We start from the raw sequence: 17,500 nt of genomic DNA, 5'->3' as shown, positions 1-17,500 counted from the left end.
CGATCGGTGGTCTACCGAAAATCAACGGTAGTGGCGGTGGTGGCACCACCAGCACCACCACCTCCATGATGATGGACCAGAACGGGCGTGACGGGACGAATCTAACGATCGAACGCCGCCCCCGGAAGCACTCGTACTCGCAAGCGACCAGCGGATCATCGCCAATCTGGACAACGAATACGTCCTTCAACAACTACACCACAAACACGATCACCAACAGTAACCAGCAACGACGCCGCCAGCATCGATCAAGTGCCGGGGATTCCGCGAGCGGTCGACCCTCAGCGACGGACGGTGAAACGACTACGGCCGGCATACCAACGCTCGGCGATCTGCGCTACCTGTCCTCACCGACCAATCCGAACAACTCGAGCGTGATCCAGAACGGGTCGACCGTGAAGCTCATCTCTACCAAAGCCAGCAACGCTAACAACGGCACCATCGCCGGCGCTGCACCGAACAGTGATGATCAGTCCAACAAGCAGGTACGTGATAACCCTTTCCGCTGGATGTTCGGGGCTTATTCTTAAGACAATCATATATATATGGTCCGGTTCGCGATACACGCAACGGTTCTCTCTGTCGTCGCCGACTACGACGATGCATGGAACCGCTACCGTGATGGATGCATCAAGGCACGCTACGGCGAGTTTCCGCGTCCGGAGAGTGACATCGACACGCTGGCCGTTCCGTCGTCTTTCGTTGTGTTTCTTTTCGCACAATCTCTTTGCGCGTTTTCTTTTTGGGGGGCGCCAAATTGTTCTCAAGTCCGTGTCTACCGTTACCCAGCAACAGATCTTTTATTCATAGAACTTTTCTCTGGACCACGGCGCGCTCCGTGCTTAGCCGATCAGGCAACCGGCCGGGATTGGGGGAAAATATTAAAGTTGTTCTCGGACCCTACCAAATGGAACACTTTTGCAATTCCTTCCCCTTCTATTTTGGGCACGGTTTTTGTTTTATTGTACACCGGGCCAGAATTCGCCAGCATTCTGGCACAAGCGTGTCCCGTTGGCTTCCAGGAGCCGCGCGCGATGGTGTAACGGTGTTCCTCGCGTGGAACCGTGAAAGAAGAGGATCTGCGCGCGGACAACTGACTCCCAAGACAAACTGATTGCTTGTGGTCGGGGTGGCACATGCGTGGACACACGCTCCGTAACAAATAACATCGTTAGTGATGCTTTGAACCACCAGAACCCCGTTCGGTTCGGTTTTAGTTAATGAATTCCGTTGACCGGTTATGCTTGTTTCATTTCCAGAGCGAACAATGTATGTCGAAGCAGGAATTTCGAAGCGATAGAATTTTGTTTCGCCTTCAAATGAGTCAAACTGTTCCACTTTCTGGTTCGGAGGCGCGAAACTCATGTCTTGGTCCTCGTTCCGAGATTTCCGTGACTTTTATCGCGCTGCAAGCTTTACTGTGTCCGACGTTTCAGGTTGCATTTTCTAAAACAAAAACCTCTGCCCTTTTCGTGAAGCAAAAAAAAACCTTCTTGATTTCGAGAACACGGAGCTACTTCACTTAGCGGGCTTGTGTCCACGGCCCTTCAAAAGATGTTCGAGACCGATACCGTCCGAGAACTGCCCTATGTTTGGGCGATATTGTACAAAACTCGGGCCCGTCAATATGTTGGCTCGACAGGGTGTCCAAAAGGCAAAACAAAGCTCCTATTTATCACCACAAATCGTGCGGCGCGTTCCGGTCTTGGCACGCAGAACGTGTTGTTCAAGCGTGGTACGGTGGGCAGAGCACAGTAGCAATAGTGCGATAAGAAACTATCGGGCACAAGGTACAAGGTATCGCGAGAGACGAGTATGGCTGCGTGCCTCCGGTGTCACAACAGGCAAAGGACATCAAGGCGATCCGGTACGAGCCGTTGTGGTGATAGAACGAGCCCCGCTTGTTTGTGGGACAGATAGAAACATCACCTTCCAGCGAGGTTTTGTGGTTTTTGAATGTCGGTTCCCCTCACTAGCAACCTTGCATGGCCCACTGTGCGCCCAACAGTTCTACACGTTTTTGTTTACTTGGATTTATGCTTTTGAATTGAGGGCAGTAGTCATCTCAAAATAATAGAGTAATAGACCACATCGAATCTCCATACGATTGCACGATTGAACGCAAATCGATAATTTCGAACCAATCTGCTCCTCTTTATCAATGCTTGCACGCTGCCATGATATGCTTATCGCAGTGCGAATGATACTCGAGCGCACGAGTTTCAAGAGCTGCAGAGTAGTTGAGTGCCAGCGTCATTGTGCAATGACTGCCCTCGCTGCAGCTCGTGGCGTTTCCATGGCGTTGGCGTTGGCCTACTGGCACACGGAAAAAACCGTGAGTAACGCAATCGCAATCTTCTGTTGAGCCGTATAAGCCGGTGTCCGGGCAAGGTGTCAATCGACAGTATCAACAATTTTCCACTCCATAAATCCCCCGGCACTTTGGAAAAAAGTACGAAGAAAAGAGAGGAATGGTGGGTGGCTCCGTTCGCCACCATCATCATTATCATCATATCGTATCCAACCCCCCTTTGGCAAGTGAAAATTGGAGAGATAATAAAAGTGCTGAAAGGGGGAGGCGGCCAGAAAGGGAGAGTACGATGGATGACGAGTCGTGGCTCGGTGGGAAAGATTGAGGCGTTGGTGGTCGTGGTTGGTGATGAATGCGTCGGGCGTTTTGTTTTTCGGTGCCCCGGGATGGTGGCCGATGGTGCCCTAGTTCCGTGATCATTTTCATATTCATATACTTTCCCACCTTCTTCACTTCCTTGCTTCATGCTGTGGTCGGTTGTGCTGCAACCGCGACCAACCAGCCCCCATGCCACAGCAGTCAGTATACTTCTGGACCTCGCCGAACCCCACGTGCCACCAGTTTGTACTCTCCGTTTGTTCGTTTTCCATGTTTTATGATTTCTTCTCCATCCGAGAGCCCTCGGTCTCGCTGCTCGGGGTTCCACCCACTCATTCATACGCCCACGCAGCTTGACCCAATCTATGCTAATTGCTGGGTGGAAAATGTTGATTGAACATCTACCCTCTTGTATTGTAGAAAGAGGAGCCGCCGGACCTCCGTCAGAGGGCTCGTGGATAACGAGAACTTATGGTGCTCCTGTGCTCCCTGCACACACAAAAAGCCATTGTGATTCAAGTGCTAGCGGACTCGCACTCGACTCGGACGGCCCACCGCCCTCTCATCAACCGGATCGGGCTTTTTGTTTGACGGCATTTCATCGCCCCTGTCCCGGTGTGAAATATCTCAATTACACCAAGGCAATAGAAAGTGTGCGGCAAAGGCATCTTAATGGAGGTCTCTGTCAAATTTAGTTTGATTTCATTTCGTGATCTCTGCACACTACTCGTTGTGGGGGCGGCGTTGGCGTCGTCGTTAATTAAAAGCCCTTGCTGTCTTGCTTGGCTCTCGGGAGTGAACTGAACTGGAACGATGGATGGATGATGTTTGTTTTTGATAAAGCTACGTGCGACGAGACGTCCGCCGACTGATACAGACTTCATTAATCGGCGAACGGCACAGGTGAACAGTTTTTGCTGCCTTCAAGTTGTTCTACGTTGCACAGGCCCAGGGTAGCCGTCCCAGGCAGGTGAACCACGGGCTCAAAGTGCCACTAATAGCAAGTTTTGTCTTACGATAACGTCGGGCGCGGTAACGGCTCCGGCGTCAACCGTACATTCCTGTGCGGTTACGATCGTCCCGGGGTTGGTGGTGGAGCTAGCGGTAGCTGTTAGACCACTTGTTACGCATTCCTGTTGACATTCCATGGCGCTGAATACACTGCACCGTGGCTGGTATCGCACAAAGTACAATGGAATTATTGTTAGTATTGGTGGCAGCCAGTGGTTTAGAAGATAAAGATGGCTTCTCGGTGGTTTAGTTGCCATGATACCGGTTTCTCCGGTGACTGACGCGATTGTTGCAGCAGTAACAGGTTGCTATTACGCGGTATTATTGTGCAAAAGGATCAACCTGAGCTTAGCATGGCTCTGTGTCTACTAAGCTGTTGACACAAGCAACAGCAGCAACCACGCCACTACATCCGGTTGGACTTTGCGCTACCGGCACGAGGAAGTGAATCGTTGGCACCATTTACTCATCATTTAATCAAACAAACTCTCGCGACTCCCAAACCATTGCGCGAAGGCGGAAACCACCAGCTGCTGGAGCTGCTTACATCTTTCGATTGCATTTGTGGGCAAATATTTTTGCAGCCAAATGTGATTGCGATATCACTACGCCCCCAATCGAGCGCATTACAACACCGCGTGCTCCCCGCTGCTACATTTCACGAACCGATACGCCAAGATGATGTGCCAAATGGACACCCGATCGTCCCCTTTGATTGATTTGCGTTTTTCTCCACCGCGGTGCCTCCTCCACGTGTGGCTGTGGCTCTGCAGCTCGTTAATGGCAATTGATGGTGTATCTGCCGGAGGCGGTTACCACTCTTCACCGTCTTGAGCTATTACTTTCCTTGCACTCCTTGTGGCCTGGCCACGGCAATTGGGTGTAAATTGCTATGAAGCATCACAGCGAAACATGTATGTTGCCTGCGGGGAGAGGGCACCCCAGACCACCAGGTTTTTGTTGCGCATGCACTAGCATTGGATGCTCTTATCGATGCAAACCACTGGCCCCCGGGGGGCGGACCACCGCGGAGGTGGTACATTTGCAAAAAAAAATATTTTTTTCTCCCCGCAATTCTGCGTTGCGGTGTAGCTTGCAGCAACAACTTCTTTTCGCGCTCCGAGGTATTTCCTCACTTTCTCCGCTATCGCAGCAAGCCTCGCCTCGAGTGATGTAGGGGCTGACCACGAAACCTAGCAGGCCGCTGTAGATGCGTCACTCTGGCTGACCGTGTGGCACAGCAGCCGCCTCCAACGCGGCCTCTAAGTGGATGGCGATCTACTTCGTCGTGATTGGAGGGAGCAGTGGTGCAATATTTGAGAGCATTTCACTTACAAATTCATGTCTGTGCTATCTGTTCTTATCATAACAGGAGTTTTTGTTTTTCTGTTGATAATTTAAAATGGGGACTCATTTCTATCATGATTCATCTCGTTATAGGCTCTCGTCTCGCGCATAGAATTTTTCACATTGGCCTTCACGGCTTAATGCCCATGCCCTAGAAAACCCATTTCCAACCAATTCAATTATCAAACTTTTCGCCGGTATCATGCAAATGATGCTGGCGACGTCCATATGGCGGGTTCCGGCCATCCGGCTACATTTAGACAGCCAATGATGAATGTGTATGCCGCAGGCGGGAGCAGGACGATTCTTGGAACGCATCCAAAAATATGTTTCTTCTGTCTGGCCGCTTCGTGCGAAGGTTGCACGTTGCGAAGGGACACAAATTTTCCATCCGGACCCCGACCATTCCAATATTCTCGTTCGTTCTCCTCCCCAGCATTGAAGCATACCCCCGCACAATGTAGCTCGCAAGGATATTGTACCGTGAGATGCGTGTAGGTGTCGTACCGTTGCAAACACAGTTCTGGCTCTGGCTCTGGCGCTGGTGTGGAATCAATAAACGTGCCGTGACGAGGCAGCGAGGTGAAAAAGTAGAGAACCTTATCCTGGGGCGAACAAACGACGCTTGGCGCTGGCGTGTAAATTTTATCACGAAAAAGCAGGGGAACCAAATTCGAAGCAGAGAGGGTCCGTGCTGGAATATTTGTTCAAATTATTACCCCCGGCGGCGTTTTGTTACCGATTGGACCGGTGCCAACGCATCCGAGCATTTGGCGGCACATCTCATAGGCCCGTCCTTGTCGATATTTGTGTTTCCGTGTCCCGCTAATCGATCGTGGTGCCGTGGTGTGCTCTGGGGTGCAGTGCATCCCCATATTTATGCTAGCTTCGTAAACAATCGTTAAGAATCTGTTTCGCTTTTGCAAACATCAAACAGAGATTCGTATCGATTTATGTTCGCTTGTTTGTCTATAGGCTGAGATATGATTTGTCTATTGAATCAACGATGCTCAGGGAAGAGTTATCGATAGCCAAGATATTTGTGTTTGTTGGATTAATTAATATTACCTCCGCTTTGAACAAGAGTCCCCTGGGAAGAGGTAAAACTTCTGAGCGCATAGACTTATCTTCGGGCAGGAAGATTACTCGGCACAACGGCAGCACTTCATCATTCATCGTCCCGGCGAACAGAGCCAGGTCGGTACTTTACCCACGGAACCACATTACGTCGTCGATAATTGCCTCTTCGGTTTGGTTTACTTTTAATTAGGTAATTACCCGTTTGTTTGTGTTTTCTTCGGTAAAATCCCTTGGCGTCCTCGTCTGGCTTATGGCGTCCCCGTCTGGGTAAGGTGTTTTGTAGGTACGCGCACCATCGCCACCGCAGCGGCCACCGTCGTCGTTGTCGTCGCGACGCGTGGTAATGAGGTTTATTTGCATTTGGGAAGTGATAAAGCACCTGCCTTTGATCGCGTCTTGATAGAGGGTGTTTGTGTTGTCCCACCAACCATCCACCGCTCGTCCGGCCGCATGGTGTACCGCATGAGATCATATAAACAGCTCCGGTGGAGGGACGCACATTCAGGTTCCATCGTCTGTGCGAGCACCGGCGACACGATAACCGGATACGAGGCCACGATGCTCCCAAGTACACTGCTCTCTGTGGATGCAATAAAATCCTTTCAACACACGCGAGCAAACCTGACGTCATTCGCGGCGAGGTCATGTTTAGCGGTCGATTCCACTGATGCTCGGATGACTAATCACTTCTCGTTGAGGTACTAAAAATGAGTCTTCAGTAACGCATCACGATCCTCAGTTTGAGTCAGTTGGCGTCTCATGATCTCATGATTTCATCTCCAAAGCATCCGTGACTTATCTCGTATCGCGGAACACGTTCCCTTCGCTGCCCCATGGCGATGGGGCATTTTTCGATGAATCGATCCCTGGCGCCGCCGCCACTTCGGCCGCCGGTACTATGCTTCTCCCGCGTGTTACATCACGAGACGGGAAAACCGGATTTCGGCCAGCTTCGGCGAGAGCTTAAGGTACGGAATTACGCCGCCGCATTTTGATGCTGGGCAGCGAGAGGAAACCAAAACAAAATAGGAAATCAAAACAGAGCGGCACTGCCTTGATGCTGGATCTCGCTCGTTTTGACCGGGTTTTTGGCGGGTTTAGTGGTGACTCGGTTGGTGGGGGTTGCTCGTCTGGATCATCGTCAATTGATCCGGTTTGGGCTTTAAATATCTTATCATTCACTAATTCTGGCCAACCAAGAACCAAGAATTTGATTATTTGATCATTTCTCACTCAAATTTATCAGTTCTTTAGTGGGAATTTCATTAATTAGAGATTGAAAATGAAGTAGCTCAGAAGACAGGAATGATACGATTGATAATTTTATTATTTAAACTTTTATATTAATTACTAAAAAAAGGGAAAATCTTTTTTATTGAAAAGCCGGTGCTATGCGAGAGAAAGAGAGAAAGAGAGAAAGAGAAAGAGAGAAGAACGAGCGAGATAGCGAGCATGCTCCTGGATGTATGCAACTCATAGTCTACTTTCAGGGGTATGGCTGAAAGCTCAAACTCGGAGCTTTATGCTGCCGTCGAAAAATCGAAAATTACACATAATTTTGACTGGTTTGCTGGTTTATCACGTGCCTTTTTTACTGGTTTATCACGTGCCTTTAATTTGGAAATTCATTAAACAACCACCGAAATATTATCCTTAAACATCCAAGTGTTTCATTAATAGTTACTCTCCACGGAAGGGCATCTGTTTCTCTCTGCAGCCTCTAGCACCAGCATAGAATCGTTCATCCGCTAAAGAAAGGTGTGTAAAGTGGGTCAACCAAAAATCCTAACAGTGTACAGTCTAGTGGGTGTGCACCCAGAACCGGTGCGGCCACTATTCTTACCCATCATCCGCAGGAACCGCAGCTATAGCAACTAGTTCTGCTATCTTTACTTTTCTAATGATTTTCCTGGCTACGCTCGGTGTTCATTATCGTACCATCAGCCTTTGGAGCCTGATTCTCGTCCACTACGCGCGCGGCACTTCAGTTGCCTCCGGGGCGCATACCGCGGCTTCGTGGTGGAGAAATTTGTTCCCGCAAAGCGACCGCGCGAGCACGGGTGATGAATGGCGAGCGATAAAAAAGCGAATATACAGGATAATTACAATTTAATGGGCGCGCATATTCCTTATCCGTCGCATAGCGGACGAGAGAGAGAGAGAGAATACCGGTTCTTGCATTAGTTTGACTCTATCCAACTTTTCTGCAGCATAATTCTCTCTCTCCCTGTGTGTCTGTATGCCGCCGTTGGGCTATCCGGTAGAATCCGTCGCGGATTTCCAAGCGTTCTAATTGCTCACAATGGCCTAATTGGAATCACAAAGCAGCAGCTATCATAACCAAATTGGTGCAAAATTATGTGGACATTAATTCAAGCAGCAGTGCATCGTTTGCGCGGTTCCAGATTCTCTTTCGAGATGCCTCGCGGAAGATTTCTCGTTTCATGGCATTTCGACTCGTGTGACGACAGTCAGTGATCCAGATTAAAGAAGCAAAAAAAAAAGGTTTAGGACACGCTTCCCACACCCTACGCAGGATTATGTGGGCAGAGCCCCAATGTTGCCATAATCGCGCCCGTTCCGCGCGAAGGTAAACTTGCAACTTTTCGTCAGTCAGTCTATCGGTCTGTCAGTCCGTCAGTCACGGTTAATCTAACGTCTTTAACCCTCCGCTACAACAGCAGCAGTGGCACAATAAAATTGGATGGATGTGCTAAGGCTCCAGTGCCACTGTTACGAATGTAGTGTTGCCTACAACAACAAAAAAAAACTATAAACAAATTGAAAAGAAAAACGGAAAACTCAAACCAAACCGGCCCCTGGAGGCCGCTTGGTCATGGATTCGTTTGGATGGATTGCAAATACTGCCCACGAACGCGTCTACTATTGGGCCGCTGCTACTAATACTGTACTATGGAGCCGTTTAAACGAAGTTGAGCTCAAATGAAAGTGTGAAATAATCACGCGAAATGGTTGAACGATCAGCTCAATGCGCTCTGCTGTAGCTGAAGGGTAGGACTTTTGCTTTCCTTCACCGCCCGCTCCGTGGACGCGGATTTAGACAACCGTGCCCTTGCTTTGGTTTTGCTTTGCTTTGCCTGATACAAACTCATTATCGACTCGAGCCCGGTGGCAGGCAAGTGAAACGAGCAAAACACAAGAAGATGCAGTCTGAGCGGAATGGGCCTGGCCACCTCGCGCTTTAAAGTTCCTGTCGTTAAAGCCGTCTTCCTTCTCTGCTGCTGCTGCTGTTCCGGTACGCATCTCCGTTGCTGGATGGATCGTTTTCTGAAATGAGGGAAAAAAGTGGCGTTTTCTAAATTAAATTAAAACCAAACTCCCTTTTCCCATCCCCCCGGGGCGGTTGCCGGTTGTTAATATTATTATTATGATGCCTTATTTTCACTTCATTCAGCAGCACCCTCCTCTCACCATGCAGTGGCGTGAAGGTGGCGCTAGCAAACAATGAAACAATGGGCCGTATGGCCGGTCGGTCGGTGGCCTCCCAGCTGCATATGCTCCCACTGAATTTCCTTGGCTGGCGCACCTTGGTTGATGCCAATTTTCTTAAACTCCAATGCAATAAAACTCCTTCAATTGAGTCATTATTTGCAGTGCAACTAACGGTGGCCTGTTGCACCGGATCGGAGTGTCCCTAGTCGTCCGGAATCCGCACCACCACCCTAACTTCAATGGCCATCATCGTTAGAGGCGTTTGTCTGCTTCTCAAAGCGGAATAATTGAATTACTTTACATACATGCTTGCCGGCACTATCAACAGCGCAACCCACACACCTCATCGCCTATCATGCAAGTGCATCTCACGGCATAAGCGGCCCCCGGGGCGGTGTCATCGTTACCGCAGTCTTTTCGGTACGTGGGAGCAACACTGTAACAGCGAGCATACGATGGGTGTGTCGCTCGTCGTAGCAGGCTGCCCCATCATAAAGCGCCACCACTATGAAGCGCAGCAGAGTCAACTTCGACCAACCATCATCACCATCGGTGCATCGGTGAAACGCTACGGAAAAAGGCTGCTGCTGCTGCTGCTGCAGCATCTTTCAATAAAGAGGTTTAAGTGCCGCATTAAACGTGGGATTTGGGACGTAGGATGAGGAGCACGATCGCTCGCTGGGAATTATGTCGACTCGCTAGCGAACATACGACAGAGAGAGAGAGGGAGAGCAAAAGGTCGTCCTTCGGATGGAGGAGACATTCCCAAAAAAATCGATGGCCTGTCGGCGGGGCTGCTCAGGCTGCCTAATGGCTAGATTATACAAATGATTTCCAAAGCGTTGCGCCAACCAACCAACCTTGCCTGCTGGGCCCGGAGAAAGTTTCTATCTCCCTCTTTGCCACCTTCCCCTTCAGCTGATCGGCATCGGCAAGCTGATCCGGTGGTTTCTGCTCTCCTTGAAGCACCGAATCGAAACCGGAAGTGCGTTGCGCCATCTGTGGTCTCAAATCTGCCTGCCGCTTGACAAATCCTACCGCACGCCCTCGGCTGATGTAATGAAAGGTATTGAGGCTGCGGGGATTAGAAATTGAGTCGCTAGGCGCGTTCCATATCGATACTCCCTTGTTTTGCCCTTGTTTTGTTACACTTTTACGAGAAAACAAAAAATGGATGCCTCATACCTCGTCCTAGAAATCTATTGCTGCCTCTCCAAGTAATGCGATGCGATGACAACAGAAGCTGTTTCTTAAAATTTCACGTTCAATGCTTCAAAATACTCACGGGCAGCAAAGTTCCTCACCGTCGAGAATTTCCACCAGAAATGTTCCACATTGAGTTGTTAACCGCACTCGGCAGCACGTTGTGTGCGATAGAAGGCTCACGGTTCCTCGTAGCACCATTGCACACACCTTCTACAACCCAGTTGCCAATCTCACCGACACCGACAATGTACGGACAAGTGCTGTTGTATTCCTAGCGATGGCTACTATAACAGCATAGCTTTGTTGGGGTGACGTTAGGCTCACGTTACCATAGCGGCACGCAACCCCGGCAACACACGCTCTAACTTACACATCGCGATGGCGATGCATTCAACGCACGATGCAATTCCGTGCACCAGCTGCACCGACCGACGGACTCCTCTGACTCCCCCAACACCGAAGCGGAAAGTCTTAAGTTCCACGGTATTGCGAGAGAAGCTCTCCTGCTGTGGCCAGGTCGTCGATAGAATGCCTGCGAGGGGTCCGTTCGAAGAATTCATTTAGACACTGCTGGAAATGCATGCTCGATGCTCCTCTTCGTGTGCGTGTTCTAGTATGCGTCTCCGGCTCCGGGACGCCGTCTGCTGCCCACGCTTGACGGCACCGCCGTAATAAGATATGCAGCCGCGGTGCCCTCGTCTATTGCCCGGAATGACCGACACTGCTCATCCGTTACCGAGTGGTTCTACGTTCCCCTATGGTGCCCCACCATCATTTTGTATTCCGCCGCCCCGTGACCATGCTTATCGGTGTCGCTTTTATGCCGTGTCGACCTACGATCGAAAAATGCCTCCACATTAAGCCCCAAATTTGGTCGAAAAACCCACAATTTGTTGCCCACCATTTCGAGGTCCCACAATCAGGCAAGTGGGATGTTTCTCTAAGCTATTGAAACGGAAACAGAGATCGAACGGCAGATTGAGCAGCCGCAGCAGCATTGGGCCTGCCGTCCAATATTTGATTTCATTCAGTGGCCAACCACCTGGTACAGTGTTTAGCGCGTAAACGTGGCTTCTTAAATATGCGTTTTGCCGTGCGGCACTGTTGTTAATCAACAATTAGCACCCCGTAAAGTTGTGGAATTATGATGGAAAGGAGCCCGTGCTGGAAGGAGAGAGTAGCAGCAGCAGCAGCAGCAAACAATCGGGTGGCTGCCGGGCCCCGGAAGACGGTTTGCGAAACGCATACCAACGACGGAAGTGCACGGCGGGACCAGCAGGCCCAGCGAGTGTCTGATGACCCACTTCTGGGCTGGGAAATGGGCCTTGCGTTTTGTCCCCTTACCACCATCGCTCGCTGGGCGCTATGTTTTCGCTTTTTCCCGCTTCCAAGCTTCGGTTTTGTTTTCTTTTCCGCGAGTGACGCGAGTGATCGTCATCGACACTATCCGACGCGGAGACAACATTCTGGCTGGAGGAGGAAAGTGCGTCGCGTCCAAGCAAAGGAAGAGCAAAGGGTCTCGAACACGAGTGTCACGAGCGAGCGAGCCAATCCATTGTTGGTTTTTGATGTTGTTTGGACAGCTACCACCATTGAGAGCTCGTGCAATCCTCATTCTGCCTTCTTCTCGGCCAGCAAGACAAACAAACACCGCCTTTGGCCGCTCGGCGTGTAGGATGATGCGGCAAAGCGTTCCGTCATGTGGGGGAGCTGCTAAAGTTGATTTGAATTTCCGGCACCAAAAGTAGTAGTCGAACAAAAAAAGCGGGACAAGTTGTGTCACAAAAATCGCTAAAATTCTTGATCGACATCGAAGGAGCCATATTGACTGCCGACGATTTCATTAAAACCCTACCATCGTCCACACGGCTACTAGATGCGGATCAGCAAAAGCAAACATGAACCTTACTCAGAAATTGCTGAGCTATTATGCTATCGAGCGATGGATACCCTTCTCCCAGTGACGACACCATTCTCAACCCGTTCTTTGCGTCCACGCCCACCCCAAACTCCTTGGACTGCATGCCAAGAGTGGCGCGAAGGTATCGTCGTGGCCACGCGAGAGCCGAAACGAAGAGCCGAGCGAAATCGTGGCTGCTGCCAACGTAGTAGCCGGCAGCGGCGTTATGCGTGGCTCAGCCTTGGCGCCCGGTTTCAGTCTCCAGTCGGAACCGGACGGTGCAACATCAGCAGCAGCGTTACGGCGGTCTCGCGGAGTGTGATGTGAAGAGGTGTGGTCCGCGGTATAAGCGCTTTTGCGCCAACAATAACCTTCGCGCTCCCGTGCGTGACATATACAGACAAGTGAATTGTACGTTCGTTCGTTCGTTCGCTCGATCAAGCGGCAAGAAGTCAACCAGCCAGCGCGCAACAAGTGGTTCAAGGTTTTGGAAATTGTTGGCCCACCGCAGGGGTCCTCCAGTGGCGAGAGGTAGAAGGCCCACGGGTCTTGCGTGTCCTTTTGGGTGGGCCCCAAATTTAGTGCCGCGAGTACGGTTGGTCCGGTGGTTGGGCCAACAGGAAAAGTAAAACTAGACGAGACGAGAAAATGCATCCGAAGAGTGGATACCGATGATTGGGCAATTGCAATGAGTTGAAGTTGTTGTCTGCATCGCATCCAAAGGTCATCCGTTCCTTGGCGATTCGGTGCGGTGCGGAGTGGGGCACAATTCATCTCGATCGCACCCAACCAACCCGTTGGTGCCAGAAGTGCAAGTGCATTACACGATCTCTCGGATTTATGATGATCTTTCCACGGAGTTTGTGTTTCATTGTGTGCGTGCGTGTTTGTTTGTGTGTAGTCGATCACCTGCTGCTGCTACTTCGTTCCTTCCCTGTTGTTCCAGCTGGAAACCAGCTTACTTCATCTCAGCTACCATCGTTCGCAAGAATCAATCCACAGAGTAGTGCAATGTTCGGTGTGCGGTCCCGTGGGTGCATGTCGTGGCTTGAAAGTGAAATAAGAAGAAACACCGGCTCTGCGCTCAAGTGTGCATGCAAAGAAAAGAAAGTCATGAAAGTGGCCTTGGCGTGTGGCCTAAAGCTGGGGCCACTTAGTTTAAACTATAGTTGCTTACCTCGTCGCGACGACTGCCAGCAGCCGGTGCTGCGTTGTTGGTTGTTGCTCCACTGTTGCTGCTGCCGTGTGCTTTAGATTTCGTGCCAAACACTAATGAACAATGAACGGGCACCATCATCGGCTGGGAGGATGATGGGAAATTGGCTTGCCAAACAATTATTTTTGTGAGTTAAAGGGAGTTCGCTTTCGGGCTTCGCGCGGAAGCTGCTCGCTTTCGTTCGGGCGTGAGATAATTGAACAGTTTCACTGCAGCAGATATTACAATTCCCTTTTTTCTCTCCCTCTGCTGGTACCAAAAATCGAACCATGCTTGACGGAAAAAACTTCAGAATATCTCAAAATATGCCACCTTCCCCTGCCACAAACTGTCACGTGTCGAAATGGCTCATGGCTGTAGATTAGAGCATTGTTTTTCCAACGATGGCGCGTGGTTTGATTTCTTTTACTCAAAGCAAAAATCGACAAATTGTTCTGCGTCCATCATCATTTGAGGTTTCGGTTTTCAAATTCTCTGGAGGTGAGATCGTTTAGAGTGGGCTGACTGTTGCGGCCCCACTAAAAGAACTATAGCGCCCAATGGTTAGCTGGCTGATGGCGAGACTCGTTAAAAATAGAACATCCCGGAAAATTGGAACAATTCCCATCGATTTTGCCTCCTCCTCGTAGAGGGGGGCTGCAAATGGCTCGATTGTTTCTCAACGCCGACGCCATTTCGGTGCTCTTTGAACTTTCGTTTCGCGATTTTTTTTGGTTGAGTTTCATGAATTGCACTACCTCTCCACCACGATCCGTTACGATTCGTTGGGTGGTTGAATTTCGAGAGTGGAGAGGGGAAACATTTAGTCATTTTCTAATGAATTAGAATGATTAATTTGCTTAAAAAGGTACCGTTTTGCAGATCATTTTCTTGCCTCATTACGCGGCCTATCTGCGGCGTCACGCTCGTCACATTATTTATCTTAAATGCGGGCTCATTTGTTCGCACCGGTACCATATCTGCTTATTTATTCATTCTATTTTCGCTGCATTTGGTCAACAGTGTTACGGAAGGAAGATATAAATTTGGTCCCTTCGTGTGGCGATGGTGGCCAATTGGTTGCGCCAAAAGAGGTGGTGCGGGTTATCATAAATTTGGAACGTTGCCATGACGATGGCACAAAGCTGCTGTAGCCGTTTCAAAGCGCACTTACCTTGTATATCCCGAACCCGTTTTCTGTCCTTCTCAGTTCGATCGATCTGTAGACGAACAAAGAATGCCAGACTTATGGCAAAATGAGGGTGAATTGTTCCTGCAAGTTACTGCGAGGTTTTGTGTGGGACGAGACATGTGTTATTGCACCTTCAGAACTTTTAAAGGTGACGTAATGCCGCCCGGTTGCGTTATACCCATTGACAATGACCCAAGCCGGGAACCACAACCCAGATGAATGAATATAGCAATCCCACGAAAACGAGTTTACGTTGCCATATGGTATTCCGTACGTTCCATCGCCGGCAGTGGCTTTTATTCTGGTCTTTTGTTTTTATTCTATTGGCATTTCTTAAGCTTGAAGAGACTTCGATTCTTTTCCAACATCGTTCGGATGTCTTTCGCTCGCTGTCTTCGTCGAAGACGCAAATGCTGTCGCTTGATGACTTCATCAACGTAACGGTTTTTATGGACTACTGGACTACTGGACACTGAAAAAGTGTTAATAGTTCATTTTGTTATGTTTACCGGTGAAGATACAAGTAAAACCAGTGCTTTTTAAATAAAAAGCACATCCCATGAGGATCTTCAAACCGAAAAAAACACAGAGAAGGCTTGTTCTAAAAATGATCAATCACAAAGGCACTTATGGATGGTTTCGTGAAAGTAACTGACACTGACTTCGAATCCTTTTGCTTCCAAATCCTTTTCGTTGGGCACACCTGGAGCTTCTTCAGCCCCGCCATTTCTTTGGCAAACCAGAGAGCGAATGGAGATTCTTACTATCGGAATCTTGCTTAATGCCAGAAAACCTTTTTTCCCAAACTAACACAATCACGTCGTTGCCCGCTTCATCTCCAAACAACAGAAACCACTCAAACGTGCTGCCACAAGGCTACTAAGATGAAGGCGGCTATAAAGTGCATAATTGGCCGCGAATGGATGGCCCTAAAGTAGCATTTCTTGTGACCCCCCACGGGTGGTGCGGTAAGTGGCCGATGAGCATTTCACGCCAATGACGTGCAACGTAACGACACGACGGAAAAGAGTGAATTTTTGACGGAAGCTTACCGCCGACACCGCCGCCGCCGAGATGAGATGAGATTGGTTGCGTGGGATGAAAGCCAAACAAGCTGCCTCCGATCGCGAAACCTTCGCATTCTAACGCGGAAATGTCTCCTCTCTGACGCCCCGTGGCATGGTTAGAAATCCATGAGCCACGGGAAGGTTGTGCCCGAGCCACCCTCCTCCTCCTCCTCCTCCCGTCTATCTGCCTACGTGGTAATGCCTTCGCCATGGCCATCGATGCGCCCACCGTAATTACGTACGAAGTGCCAGATCGAAGGCAACAATGCGGAATCGGCTTTCGAATATTGCGCGTTTGTAGATGAAGGTGGCTGCATCTCGCCCACCGTAAACACCTGTTGCTGTGGCGTTGCTATGGCGCTTCTCTGCTGCTGCTGCTGCTGCTGCTGCTGCCGCTGCTACAAACCACCAGGCCAAACTATAGCGACATCTACTAGACAACAACTTGTTTGTCGGATCATGGGAGAGAGAGAGAGAGGGTTGCCGGCCTGGTGGTATAACATATTTCATGCACCAGCGAGCTCCTGATCTCGATGTGCATCCGATACGTAAGGCGCGTTCTCTTGGCCGCCGATGCGTGAAGACGGAACTCCCTTCCCTAATGCTCCTGCAGATGCTGGGAGCAACGTTTTCGTCTAATTTCCCATACGGTTTACCATCGTACCGATCCTTTCGATGGCCAATACTGCAATTTGCATACGACAGAAAGTTATGAGACACATGAGGAAAGTTATGAGGCTTTGTCACAAGTTGTACAACGGATATGCAAAACGTTTTCGTCATCGATCTGGGTTACATTTCATTATTGCATCGTCTCGATAGTGCGGTAGCCAGCTTCCTTCTCATTGCCGTTTTGTTTTAATCGTGCTGGAGATATGATCGTGCTTAAACATTTAATTATCTAATTCATCACTAGCTCGGAGGAACTGAAAGAGCTTAAGTGTACCACACGATGGTTAGTAATCTTTAAGAGCCATTACTTGCGTCCCACTTCACACAGCGGGCGCGAGATAGTTTAGCGACGGTGCTACTGTCGCCCTTCTGCCCGTTCGTTAAGCGGTAGGAGCAAAGAAGCCAGACCGAGTCACTGCAAGTGAAGAAAGTTCTTCATGGGAAAAGACCGTGTTTAACGTGTGCCTTTCTCTCCCTCTCTCACATTTTGCTCGTCATCATCATCATCATCGTCGCGCAGTATCGACGACAGAGAACCACGGTTCTCCTAGTCCTTGGGCGCTTCCTATCCGACCAGCCCACCGTTAATTATGAAAAGTGTGTGAAAATTTGATTAGTGCCAACGGGAGAAAAGACAATTATCGGAGTGGGAAGGGAGAGGCGTGAAAGAACGGGGCAAGGAAAACCAAGAAAAACTGTCCTCGTTATGCATACAAATTGTTAATTATGCCGCTACGCCCACCATCAC

At 49.6% G+C, this 17,500-nt stretch overlaps 1 protein-coding gene across 3 annotated transcripts in view; it reads left to right on the top strand.

The window, feature by feature from the left end:
* LOC126574682 (sodium- and chloride-dependent glycine transporter 2) overlaps positions 1 to 17,500 on the top strand; it is a 39,194-nt gene that overhangs the window by 16,353 nt on the left and 5,341 nt on the right. For all 3 annotated transcript variants that reach the window (XM_050235012.1, XM_050235014.1, XM_050235013.1), the window contains exon 3: positions 1 to 485. This exon is cut by the window's left edge and continues 148 nt beyond it. In XM_050235012.1, the coding sequence (XP_050090969.1) occupies positions 1 to 485 (485 nt within the window). The remainder of the gene's footprint in view (positions 486 to 17,500) is intronic.

Source organism: Anopheles aquasalis, chromosome 3 (genome assembly GCF_943734665.1).
Source record: "Anopheles aquasalis chromosome 3, idAnoAquaMG_Q_19, whole genome shotgun sequence".
In the NCBI taxonomy this organism is placed as follows: domain Eukaryota; kingdom Metazoa; phylum Arthropoda; class Insecta; order Diptera; family Culicidae; genus Anopheles; species Anopheles aquasalis.
The sequence above is the reverse complement of the archived record's forward strand: the minus strand, read 5'-3'. Positions and strand labels throughout refer to the sequence as shown.